This window comes from Mercenaria mercenaria, chromosome 7, assembly GCF_021730395.1.
Source record: "Mercenaria mercenaria strain notata chromosome 7, MADL_Memer_1, whole genome shotgun sequence".
Lineage (NCBI taxonomy): Eukaryota > Metazoa > Mollusca > Bivalvia > Venerida > Veneridae > Mercenaria > Mercenaria mercenaria.
In genome coordinates, this window is record NC_069367.1 from 69756699 (window position 1) to 69771115 (window position 14417).

The 14417-nt window shown below is 34.7% G+C and overlaps 1 protein-coding gene across 3 annotated transcripts in view; it reads left to right on the forward strand.

Annotated features, from left to right (window-relative positions):
* Positions 1-14417, forward strand: part of LOC123553972 (ATP-binding cassette sub-family C member 4-like) — a 169786-nt gene that overhangs the window by 55392 nt on the left and 99977 nt on the right. The window contains exon 8 of one of the 3 annotated variants that reach the window (XM_053548618.1): positions 1446-1695. The exons of 1 other annotated variant lie outside the window; for it this stretch is intronic. In XM_053548618.1, the coding sequence (XP_053404593.1) occupies positions 1446-1695 (250 nt within the window). Of the gene's footprint in view, positions 1-1445; positions 1696-13504; positions 13755-14417 lie in introns of all 3 variants that reach the window. One more of the 3 variants, XM_045343770.2, reaches the window with a different exon arrangement.

Here is a 14417-nt window from a genome sequence, read left to right on the forward strand (position 1 = left end):
CGTCATACTTCATTGCCAGTAAACTGGTGTGAGGCTGATAGTAAATTGGTGCGAGTACGTCATACTTCATTGCCAGTAAACTGGTGTGAGGCTGATAGTAAATTGATGCGAGTACGTCATACTTCATTGCCAGTAAACTGGTGTGAGGCTGATAGTTAATTGGTGCGAGTTCGTCATACTTCATTGCCAGTAAACTGGTGTGAGGCTGATAGTAAATTGATGCGAGTACGTCATACTTCATTGCCAGTAAACTGGTGTGAGGCTGATAGTAAATTGATGCGAGTACGTCATACTTCATTGCCAGTAAACTGGTGTGAGGCTGATAGTAAATCGATGCGAGTATGTCATACTTCATTGCCAGTAAACTGGTGTGAGGCTGATAGTAAATCGATGCGAGTACGTCATACTTCATTGCCAGTAAACTGGTGTGAGGCTGATAGTAAATCGATGCGAGTACGTCATACTTCATTGCCAGTAAACTGGTGTGAGGCTGATAGTAAATCGATGCGAGTACGTCATACTTCATTGCCAGTAAACTGGTGTGAGGCTGATAGTTAATTGCTGTGAGTAGTAGTCGTCATACTTCGTTGCCAGTAAACTGGTGTGTGGCTGATAGTTAATTGGTGTGAGTTCGTCATACTTCATTGCCAGTAAACTGGTGTGAGGCTGATAGTTAATTGGTGTGTGGTCATCCTTCTTCATTGCCAGTAAACTGGTGTGAGGCTGATAGTTAATTGGTGTGAGTATGTCATACTTCATTGCCAGTAAACTGGTGTGAGGCTGATAGTTAATTGGTGTGAGTTCGTCATACTTCATTGCCAGTTAACTGATGTGAGGTTGTTAGTTAATTGGTGTGAGTACGTCATACTTCATTGCCAGTAAACTGGTGTGAAGCCGATAGTAAATTGATGTGAGTACGTCATACTTCATTGCCAGTAAACTGATGTGAGGTTGATAGTAATTTGGTTTGAGGTCATCATACTTCATAATTGCTAGTAAAATGTCACATAGGAGGTAGGTGGTTTTTACATGAAATTTATTTTCCTTGTTTTATTTTAGGACATAGAGCAGCACTGGTGTAATCTACATTGTATAATGGGGATTCTGTGGCCAAGTAGTTGCTGACATAGAATCACATGTCCCTCACTTATGTGTGTTTAAAGCCTCTCTTGGGGTGTAGAATTCTTCATGTCAGGAAGCCATCCAGGTGGCTTATGGAATGATGATGGATCTACCCCTGTGCTTTCCTTGTTAGTTACCAAATTAGGTTTATATATAAGATTAGTTATAAGTTGTACTGAAGGTGATTTTGGTTAATAAAAGGCTGCAGTGCATATTCCTTGTTGATCGAATTTAGGACAGAGAGGAGTGTTAATTTATGTAGTTTTATGTAAGGATATAATTTCAAAGAGTTTCCATTCTGTCTATTCCATGTTTCCTTGTAGGTCAGAGACCAGGGCTGTACATAAGATAAATAATCTACGTGCCATATGGGAGGCCATAGTTACAAATGGGAGACATCTGTGTATGTTCGGCACAATGTTAGTCTTAAGTTTTACAGTCCAGCATTTTCAAGTGTCCTCCCTGTTTATGAGTATCGCTCTGTTTGAGAAACTAAGGTTGTGTTTGCTTCGATTTATGCAAAATGGTGTTAGGACAGCAATCGATCTGCAAGTCAGCATGACAAGGTTCAAGGTAAAAATGTATAACAGAATTTAGTTTGTTTGTAGTTGTTTAAATGTTGCTGCATTGTAAAGAGGTGGAGATTTCATACTTGTGTACTACATTATTTATTTTAGTGTATTCTTGTGGTGTCAAAATTTAGTACATTGCAAATCTGAACATGTTCAAAATATATTTGTAAACATGGCTGAAGTTTATAATGTTAATGCCATCACTTTGAAATTTGTCTCTACTTGAACTTGAGGAAATATCATGTATTATACAAAATTTATAAAAAATGGCATGGTAAAAGTTGTTTATATATATTGCATACAAGTCTCTCACTGGATACAGTATATTGCTGTAACATTGTTTTGAACAATGAAATATTCACCATTAGGTGAGTCATACCTTAAGATCCCTGTAAATGATTCTGCATAATGGAGGTATATATTTGTGTTGTTAAATCTCAACCTCTTTAACTTGTGGCAGCTGGCTGGTGGTAATTTTAGGGATTTACTAGGTCCCAAACTAACTAGATGACATTCACTGATTGTAACAGTGTAACATATACTCTAAGTAGATGACATTCACTGATTGTAACAGTGTAACATATATTCTTAACTAGACGACATTTACTGATTGTAACAGTGTAACATATACTCTTAACTAGACGACATTCACTGATTGTAACAGTGTAACATATACTATAACTAGACGACATTCACTGATTGTAACAGTGTAACATATACTGTAAATAGATGACATTCACTGATTGGAACAGTGTAACATATACTCTAACTAGACGACATTCACTGATTGTAACAATGTAACATATACTGTAAATAGATGACATTCACTGATTGGAACAGTGTAACATATACTCTAACTAGATGACATTCACTGATTGTAACTGTGTAACATATACTTTTAACTAGACGACATTCACTGATTGTAACAGTGTAACATATACTCTTAACTAGATGACATTTACAGATTGTAACAGTGTAACATATACTCTAATGATGACATTCACTGATTGTAACAGTGTAACATATACTCTAACTAGACGACATTCACTGATTGTAACTGTGTAACATATACTCTAACTAGACGACAATCACTGATTGTAACTGATTGTAACTGTGTAACATATACTCTAACTAGACGACATTCACTGATTGTAACAGAGTAACATATACTCTAACTAGATGACATTCTCTGATTGTAACACTCTAACATATATACTCCCACCCTGTTTTTACACACTTAACATACATACCAAAGTGGAAACTATATACTACATATGTTTCTATCTTTTGTAATAATATTGGTAAAGTATTGTGTAATATTTAGATTTCATGCTTTATAGCGAAAACTTGATCATTTGATTTTGTTGACACTCTGATATTATAACAAAGAAAAAAAGTAAAACAGGCAGAAGTGATATTGCATTTATTGAACAGAGTTTAAATTTGTACTATCATTATAGCTTTCATTAGAGAAGCTGTCACAGAATAGTAACTTAACCCTTACCCTGCTAAATTTCTATAATGAACTTGTCCATCTTTCAATTTGGACAGTACCATTAACTGTCAAAAGGGGTACTTACCAAGTAGATACTGACTGAATGGCAACCAGTGAAGATCATGATCGCAAAGGCAGAATCAATTGTGTCCAGCATGATAAGGGTTAATCAAGATGTATGTGCAGCATTCTTTTTTTTCCAAGATTGTCTTTTCAGCAGATGTTTGGTAATTTGATATTGCTGTGAAAAAAGCTGCCAAACGGTTAATCATTTGAAGAAGCAGCTGATACTGCTAGTGACAATGCTGATTAATCAGATGCAGACAAAGCTTTTGAATAGTGTTATATATATATATATAAAAGGTATACATGTATATCATGTTATTGTGTCTTAGTATGCAGTCATCTGGAAGTGAAACGTTTGATCCCTTGAAATTCGAGATATCAAGTTTCAGTTGTATTCTTTTGAAGTACTGAAAGAGCTGAAGCAGAAATATAAAAAAGATTCAGACAAGTATGAAATGCAAAGAGGTATTGAAGGCTGGAACCCACAGCCTTTTGTAAGATCTGAACAAAATGTGTAATGAAATCTTATATGTAGAGCTTATTTTGCTCCACTATAGCAGGGGGAATTCCTTGGCCACAGCCCTTAATGAAACCCTTGTGACTTCCAAGTTGGCATGTGCAGAAAAAGATCTTGATAGTTATGGGTGCCGGTGTAAACACATTTTCCAGAAATCCATATATTTATAATTGTATGTATGTGCTAATTGTGAGTTCCATTCCCAAGTCTCAGCACATGTTAATAAAAAACAATGTGTGTGAATTTCAAGTTTGTCAGATCTTAAAAAAAAAATCCAGGAGTTTTTGTTGTGTCTTGATCTTCTAGTCATCAGACTTAAGTAAATTTTGTGGGCTTAGTGCAAAATTATTGTAACTGTATATTAACAAAGAACAAGATACAATAGTTCTGTGCTCAGACCTCAATCTGTGTCTCAGTATAGGCGCTGGCATTGGTTAAGACTTAGGTCTACTTTTTAGCTCACCTGAGCACAAAATGCTCAATGTGAGCTGTTGTGATTGTCCTCACACAGTGTCTCTGTGTTGTCTGTCATCATTAATTTGACTGTTAATAATCTAAAGGTCACAATTTTGGTCCAGTCTTAATGAAGCTTGGTCAGAACGTTAGCCTTGATAAAACCTCAGAGTAGTTTGTTACTAGGTATTCTGGAGTAAAAAATTTAGTCACTAGGTCAGTTAATAGGAAAAGCTAATGTTGACCCTCTAGAGGTCACGTTTTCTTCTTGATCTTCATAAAATTTTATCGGAATGTTTGCCTTTGTGAAATCAAGTTGAAGTTTGAAACTGGGTTATTTAAGGTCAAAAACTAAGACAGATTATAGAAAAATCTAGTTGACACTCTAGAAGCTTCATTTTCAACTTTACAATCATAAATCTGTTTTTGAAGTGAGAGGGCAGTCACCTTTTCATATGTGTCTATAGCATTTCTGATATGAATATAATGGAATTTAAAATCTTCTTGTCAGAAAATACTTGCTCAATTACAAAATAATTTCAAAGAATGGTCAAGAATGACAATCATAAATCTTTTTTAGAGTGTTCTGTTTAAAGTATAAGTCCGGTTCAAAACTCCGTTACCGAAGGTAAAAAATTAGGTCACTAGGTCAAACCTCAAAAAACTTTGTTAACTATCTGGAAGTCACATTCTTAAAACATTTTCTAGAATAATTGTTTATGAAGTTCAGAACTGGATTATACAATGTCAGAAACTGGGTCACTAGGTCAAATCTGAGAAAAACTTTGTTAACACTCCAGAGGCCAGATTCAGGGTTACATGAGGTTGAAAGGTAACTAGGTAATATCATAAAAAAAAACATTAACACTTTAGAGACAACATTTTTTATTTGATCTTTGTAAAAAATTGTCAGGATGTTTGTCTCTATGAATTCTAGGTCAGGTTTGAAACTAGGTTACCCGAGTTTTTTAAATAGATCTAGGTAAAATTGTAGAAAACCCTTATGAATGCTACATAGAAGCCACATTTTCTACTTGACCATAGTAAATCTGTCATAATTTTTGTCTCAATGAAATCTAGGTCAAGTTCAAAAGTGGATTACCCAAGTTCTAAAACTAGGTCATAGAAAAAACCTTGTTAACTCTCTAGAGTTTACATTTTCAAGACAGGGTTAAAAAAGATTAAAAATTAGGTCACTTAAGGTAAGTTAATAGGAGAACCTTGTAAGCACTCTAGAACCAACATTTTCCATTTGATCTTCAATACTTCATAACATTTTGTCAGGATGTTTGTCTGTATGAAATCTAGGTTAGATTTGAAACTTACTTAGCTGAGCTGTTGAAATAGGTCACTATTTCACAAAGTACATGTATATATAAAAACCTTATTAACACTCCAGAGGCCCCATTTTCCTCTTGATCATAATAAACTTCTGTCTCATTGAGGCCTAACTAAACTAAAGGAACCAGCGTGGGAGCCATCTGGTCTAGTCGCGTAATGGCTGCCAGGTATTTGAACACTAATTTTTCACTTGGCATGGCAACAGAGGTCTAAATTGAGGCTAGTTTTTGTTTAAATTTCATTGTGGATGTATTGTTGACATTTTGTTAGGAAAAATGGGAGAGCAGGTTGTATTTGGTGAAGTCAAGCTCAATTTTAGTATGAGTAGTACTTCCAGGTCACAGCAGTGTGATTTTGATGTCAGTTTACAGTAAGTAAATGTGACCAGAGAAATCTCTCTTAGAAGATACATGACCCCTACTTTTCTCTTCATTTTATATCAGTTTTATCATAACTCTTTAAAATGAGGTAAGGATTTGTTCTCTGAAATGGGTCTAGCTATGTTTGGTAGCTCTTTGAAAAAGGTCAGTTTTATATAGAATATATAGGGAAAACTATTTAGGCTATTATGACCTTGAAGTCTAAATGGGGTTCAAAAGTGGGGCACCTGAGTTCAAAAAGTAGGTCACTAGGTTAAACATTTTCTTCTGGATCAAAAGTTGGGCACATGAGTTTAAAAAGTAGGTCACTAGATTGAATATTTTCTACTGGATCTTCATAAAACTTTGTCAAAATGTTTGTCTTTTTGAAATCTAGCAAAGCAGATCTTCTAGGAGAAAACTAGATCACAAGGTCAGATCATAGAAAAACCTTCTGATCAGTAACTGGAGAAACATTTGACATGGAACCTTCAAACTTCATAGGGTGATAGGGCTTACAGAGTTAATGCCCCATATTATTCTTGGGGTCACTCCATTAAAGGTAAAAGTCACAGGGGTCTGCATGAACATGGAAAACCATTTCCAATCATTAACGTGAGAACCACTTGACCCAGAATATTGAAACTTCATAGGATGATTGGAGATGCTGCTCAGATGCAGAGTAGTTGGCCCCTATTGATTTTGGGGACACTCTATCAAAGGTCAAGGTTACAGGGACCAGAACATGGAAAACCACCCCTGCGAGGAATTCAAAAAATAGTTCTTGAACAGTTCTTGAATCTAGTTCTAGAATAGTTCATGAACATTAAATGGCAGTTCTAGAACTTCCAAGTTCTAGAACTTTTTCTAGAACTAAACCTAGAACAAATTCTTGAACTCCTAGTTCTAGAATGACAATTTAATGTTCTTGAACTATCCAAGAACTAGTTCAAGTATTAATTCTGCAATGATCTTGAACAGTTCAAGAACTTCTAGATATGATTACAGAAGTTCGATATAATTGAGTCCCTTCCTTTGACTATTCAAGAATAAATTCAAGAACAAATTCAAGAACTAATTTAAGAACCCTGTGGAAAATTACATGAACTGATCTTGGCAGGGGCTACAAACAACATTTTTTTGAAACTACATTACTGTTATTTAGCAGTCTGACCATCCTATGAAATCTGTCAACTATAGGTCAAAGTGATGTTCAGTTAGTGGCCAGAGACTGTGGTCTGTTTTTAGTCTCAGTAACTGTGAAATGACATTTTACACCCTCAACAAATGACATGAATAAAACAGTAAACTAGAGTGGGATTGGGGGCATAATAAGAAGTAAACAATAGCTGCATAAAATACAAAACATTAAGTTAAACAATGTATAATTTACTTTAATCTCAAGATTGAAATTCAGATCCTTCAGGGTCGTGAAAACTTGTGACATTTTAAAAGGATTTTATATTTTTTAAAATGAACAATTAATGACAACACCATAATTCATTATACTCGTGTTCCTTTTAAACCATTACTTACTGTAGTTGATAAATATTTCCTGCTTATTTGCTGCACAAACGTCTCAAAAATTGCTGAATCACATGTGCAAAAAATTTCCCAGCATGCAACAAAATAATGGAAACTGATCTTGTGACATTATGAATTTAATGTTCAAGAACAGTTCAAGAACTTATTCATTATTGTAAAAGGTAATAAACCTAAGTTTTTTGTATAATGAATGAACAGTTCAGAAACTCACAATTAGGTTCAAGAACTGGTACTGAACTAGAAAAAGGTTTTGAATTTTAGTACTTTTAATGAACCTGTGTTCAAGAACAATTTTGGTTCTAGACCAGCAGTAACTGTTCAAGAACTCTGGTAAAGTTCTATAAGTTCTTGAACTTTTGCAGTTTTTGAACCAATGTTCAAGAACCATCATTGTTCTAGAACCACAGTCTAAGAACTGTTTTGCTGGTTCAAGAACAGTTCTATAAGTTCTTCAGAAGTTCTTGAATGTTCAAGAACTTAATACTAGTTCTAGAACATTTTTTACAGGGGCATTTCCGATCAATGACTGGAGAACCATTTGACCTAGAACATTGAAATCATAGGGTGATAGGGCTTACGGAGTAGAAGGTCACATGGGCCTGAACATGGAAAACAGTTTACAATCAGTTGTATCATAGATCAGTAAAACAAAAAAGATCTTACATTCTAAAGAAGAGAGAGTGAAATCTCTTTTAATTTCGTGTAAACCAAACAATTTCTCCTTTATAAATGAAAATGTTTCCTTTGCTATCAACTTGATTCTTAGCGATATGTGATATTATGAGAAAATGGCTTGTTTTGGTTCTACTGTTCATTATTTCTTTGATTGTATGGAAATAAACAGTCCCAAGTATATTGTGTTGATATAACTGTAAGGTACATATCAGACTTTCTAACTTACAGGTTTATAAAAAGATGGTGTAGTTCATGCTATTATATGGAAATACATTTATGTTCCACTTTATTCCAGACATGTTTAAAGACCATTTCAATCATAAACATTTGTGCCACATCAGTGCAGTAATGTTGAAAGACATGAACATTACAATCATGTTGAAAGACATGGAGCATCATTCCAATCATGTTAAAGACATGCAACATCATTCCAGTCATATTAAAAGACATGAAGCATCATTCCAATCATGTTAAAGACATGCAACATCATTCCAGTCATATTAAAAGGCATGAAGCATCATTCCAATCATGTTAAAAGATGTGCAACATCATTCCATTCATATTAAAAGACATGAAGCATCATTCCAATCATGTTAAAGACATGCAACATCATTCCAGTCATATTAAAACACATGAAGCATCATTCCAATCATGTTAAAGACATGCAACATCATTCCAGTCATATTAAAAGACATGAAGCATCATTCCAATCATGTTAAAGACATGCAACATCATTCCAGTCATATTAAAAGACATGAAGCATCATTCCAATCATGTTAAAAGATGTGCAACATCATTCCATTCATATTAAAAGACATGAAGCATCATTCCAATCATGTTGAAAGACATGCAGCATCATTCCAATCATGTGGAAAGACAAGCAGAACCATTCCAATCATGTTGAAAGACATGCAACATCATTTGAATCATAATAAAAGACATGAAGCATCATTCTAATATGTTGAAAGACATGCAGCATCATTCCAATCATGTTGAAAGACATGAAGCATCATTCCAATCATGTTGAAAGACATGCAGCATCATTCCAATCATGTGGAAAGACAAGCAGAACCATTCCAATCATGTTGAAAGACATGCAACATCATTTGAATCATAATAAAAGACATGAAGCATCATTCTAATATGTTGAAAGACATGCAATGTCATTCCATTCATGTGGAAATACATGCAGCATCTTTCCATTGATTTAGATAAATATCTTTGTCACATCATTCAAATCATGTGTAAATACATGCAATCTTTCAAGTAATTTAGATAATCATCTGTGTCACATCATTCCAGTCATGTGGAAAGACGATGTTGATTATATTGATAAACATCTATACCATATCATGGCATTCTAAAATGACTAACAACATAATATGCAATATAATTATTAGCATGTATTTTGCTGTTTGTAATGTTTGGGAATGTTGACTGTTGTTATGTTATCATTTGTTCTTGTTTCATTTGGTTGCTGTATAGTTAGGTTCATTGTGTCTTGTGCTGTAAAAATGTAAACTCAAACTTAAGAGAAGTATTACTTTGGGAGAATGTTCAGTCTGAATATTCAAAGGCCTAATGCTATCTCTTCAGCTTGAGGTGCTTTGTTTGTTATTGCTGGAAGTTGTGTTTTTGATTCCTGGCTTCATTGGAAATAATCTGCAAACAAAAGGTGGTGTTTGTACTTTGTGATTGGTGGCAACAAGTTACCTCCTCATGCATACAGTCTGTCTTGTAACTAATTGTGTAGTATAATATATTAGAACTTTCTAACTCAAATATCATATATTATGTTTTGGCTTAGTGTCTTTTGTTCAGGTTGAATGATGGAAAAGATTGTGATACAGTTCATTAAACATGGTCCTGGGTTATTACACCTGAGCTTGGAGACCAGTGAGTCTGAGATTGCTATTATCCCATTGGTCAGTTTTAAAACTGTGATTAGAATCTGGTAGTCAAATGCACAGATTTAAGGCTAGTCTCCAAACTTGGTTTTATAAAACTTTGAACTCATTTCTTGAAGTTTGATTATGTAAATTAATGTCACAATTGCCATTAGTTATACAATGCTTCTAGCTAAATATGAAGCATCTAAAACTACTTCCATTATCTATTTTAGGTCAGAAATGAAAGAAATGAGAAAGATCAGCCGTCTTAAATCTGTTTGGGAGATGATATCCTTCTATGGTCGCCATGTTTGCATACTTAGTGTTGTGATTTTTGCTGTTTTAACCAATGAACGGATCTCTCCAGATTGGTTGTTTGTAGCTGTTGGAGTGTTCAACCATATAAGGAAATGTTTACTCAGATTCATGTTAGCTGGGTTTAGAAATACCATCCAGACTCAAGTTAGCATTGATAGAATGGAGGTAGGATTAATAGCTTATAACCAAGATAATTGAAAGATTCTGTATTACCTTTGTACAGGAGAGAGATTCTTTTTGACCTCTCAGTAGGAGAGAGGTTCTTTTGGACCAGTGTAGGAGAGGGAATCTTTTGTACCTCCTTGTAGTTAAGGGACTTGTATCTCCATGTAAGAAAAGGGATTCTTGTGTATTTCCACGCAGGAGAGGTATTCTTTTGTAACTCTTTCGTAGGAGAGAGACTGTTTTGTATCTCTATGTAAAGTACCTCAATGTATTAGAGGGGTTCTTTTGTACTTCCTGATAGGAGAAGGACTGGTTTATATCTCCATGTTATTGTAGGAGAGAGATTCTTTTGTAACTCTGTGTAGAAGTGAGGCTCTTCTTGCACCTCCATGTAGGAGAGAGACTTTTTTTTTTTTTACCTCAATGTAGTAGTGACTTTTTTGTACCTATATGTATGGGAGCTATCAAAGCAGTACAGTAGTTGCTTGATTAAACATAATTATTATCTAATGCTGCAGATTAGTCAGAGGAGAAAGCTTTTTAATGGGTTTTCATCTTTAGGTCAGTTTTATAAACATTTCTTTGTCCTAGTTTTTTGTTTTAACACATTATAGAATCTACACATACAAAGAATAATACTTTGGTCAGTCAGTACACGTGTTGCAGGTATCAATCACCTGTCATGAAAATTAACATGGTACATTTTGAAATTCAGTCAAACATTTAATGAAACTGATTATGCTTCAAAAGGTACAAACAAAACTTTAACCTATTTTCTGTCTGCAGTTTCATCTTGGATTTTTGCTCTGTTTGTTTGTTTTAAATGCCTCACTTGAACACTCCGTGTAGAACACTGTTGTTATGTAAAGCATGTATGGGGAAGGACAATATGCTTGAGTGTGAGAGTTGTTTAAACGCTGTAAAAAAAAAAGGTGCGACCTATACTCGTACGATTACGGTAGTAGAACACACAAAGATGCCTCACTTATATTAAACCAGTGTTTGGTCAGCTTCAGCATTTCTTGAGAGACAGAATGAGAATGATAATTAATTCTAATAGTGTCAATCCACAGCAATTGATATATAAACATAAAACAACCGGCCTTAATGAGGAATCTTCAGTGAAATATAAAATATACTTGATTGTTACATTTTTACCCTACAATTACAAAAAAAGAGATTCTGACTCTGCTTCTATTATAATGCCATTTATATACTAATTTATTAAAGTGCTAAGTGTAGGCAGTGGAACGCAAAATGTACAAACTTGTAGTAGACACTATATATTTTAGATATATGTGTAGTTAACTGCATCAAAGTACATAGTTTGAAAAAATATTCAAAATATCATTTTCTGAAAAAGTGTTATTTGAGTAAAAAAATGATCCTGGAAAAATGGAGATAATTCCTGTAAGACTTTATTACAGGCTTAGGTGACTATTGACCTACTATTACATGGAAACCATGCATGATGCACTTTTTGCCTCTAGGCATGAAAAAAGCATGCGTAATTACTACAATGGTCAGCAGTCTGAAAAGAAAACTATGTAAAGATCAAATCGGTTAATGCCCTGGGTGGGGAAAATGTGACATTTTTTGTGGTAAAATTTGTCAACAAACAGATGATTTTTTTGAAAAAAGTCAAAACCCACAGAATATCTCAAGGTAAAATATGTTGAAAAAGCTACTGCTGGAAAGCTAATAATCACTGCTATCCATTATATGGTTCAAAATATGGGAATAGTATCTAGAAATATAAGAAAATTAAAGAAAACAATTTCAGGACCATTAGATGCATGACTGTGTTTTCCTGCAAGGCATTTAACAGATTACTTTTCCAATACATTGATATAACATGGAAAGGATTAGGACTGACAAACAGTGTTCACCCAACAATATCACTCAATAAACAGATTGTTTAATTCCCTTGTGTAAAAGTCTGTACTAAGCGGTAGTAAAACAAAAACCTCAGATTTTTAGAGACAACTTAGCTGATATTAATCTTTACCCAGGTAAAACCGCCTCGGTAGCCTAGTGGTAGAGCGTCCACTTCGAGTGCGGGAGGTCGTGGGTTCAGTCCCAGCCGCGTCATACCAAAGACGTAAAAAATGGTATTAGTAGCTTCCTCGCTTGGCGCTCAGCATTAAGAGGATAGTACTAGGACTGGTCAGCCCAGTGTCGGTATAATGTGACTGGGTGGGGTATCATGCCACGTGTCTACGGCGTGATATTCCAGTGAGGCAGCACTATTAAGTTGAGCATTGTGCTCACTGCTACAAGTAGACACCGTCGTTTATATGACTGAAAAATTGTTGAAAAAGATGTTAAACCCGAACACACGCACGCACGTGCTTGTGTTGTTAAAAACGAAAAAAAATATCTGAACATATTACTTATTTCTTAAAAATGCTTTAGAGAAAATAATACAGTTGTCATACAATATCAGTAACACTATATAGTGTCAGTTTAGCAGAAAAATCATAGATCTGATATACATTTTGAAAGGGTTTCATGATGAATCCTGTTGCTATGTACCTTCATTTACTCTGTCTGTATTCATTCAAATATTATTAAATACTATTTTGTGTCTAACCCTCCGGAGTCGATTGCGACTGAATCAACCTTAAATAACAGTTCTTTCTTTTACAGCTTTAAGGCTAAATCATCAGTGCCCATAACTTTCAAATCCCAAGTCAAACATGTGCCTTCTTAGATTTTGAATGGCCATCTTTTGAAAATACCTTACTTAGCAATTTAAGCATCATTAACTAATTGTAATTCTTCCACAGTGCACTGTTGTAAAAGGGCTTTTCTATCTGGTCTTAAAAAGGCATGGCACTGGTATATTTCATGCTAGACCAAAAAATGCTTGCAACTTGCTTGAATTCTGCTTGGACACTTAATTCTGTTAAGTAGTACAGAATGATAATGATATGGACAAATCGAAAAAAACCCACTAAGTGGAGAGTGTCTTCTTTTCTTTTCAGAAAAGAAAAGCAGATGCTATGGCGCACACTTAATGTATCGGGTGTTGTTGCTGCCAGTTGGGTATTGGGACCACGACTGATGTATTTGGTTGTAATTGTGACGTTTGTTCTCACTGGAGGATCAATACGTCCGGTCCACTTGTACAAAAGTCTTCCGTTGCTGTACCATATTGCCCATGTCATGATGGGAGTTGTTTTTCTTCTTGTTCAAAAAACACAGGAAGTTCAAGCTTCTATGAAGAGAATAAGTGTAAGTCATTCTTACAGATTTGATCACACTCAGTCAGCTACTGTTTTGCAAGGTTGTGTTTTTTCTATCAAAAAGATCTTAAACATTTCATTTAAATCAAATTAAAAATTGCCGTAATATGCTAGTGCAAGTGCCTAAATACCACTTACTCTAATAGTGAACTCATTTCATACATGCATCTGGAACTTCAGGGAAGTTTTAAAACTTAGTAACATGTCTCAGTCTGGGAATTTTTAGGGAAAGTTTGGAACAGTGGTCATGGAACTTTAGAAATTTTCAATGTCAGTAAAGTTTTATTAGGAAAGCCCTCAGTCCGTCTGTGGGTCTGCAAATCTGGATCCTTCAATTGCTCAAAAAGTGTTCAAGCTAGGTTCATAAAACTTGGTATGTGAATGGAGGGCAACATTTAGATTATGCACATAACTTGTGCTTGGAGGTCAAAGTTCAAGGTCACTGTTGAAGATCAAGTGAAAAACGTTTCTGCTCAATAAGTTTTACATGCATTGATGGATTATCTTAGTGCTATAAACAAATATTCCCCATGATGGGACACTGTTTGGACACATGATCTGTGTTTGTCTGTTAAAGGTCAAGGTCACTAAGGTCAAGTAAAAATTTTTGTCCACTTCTTTATTTTTAATTGCATTGAAGGATTTTTAGCTC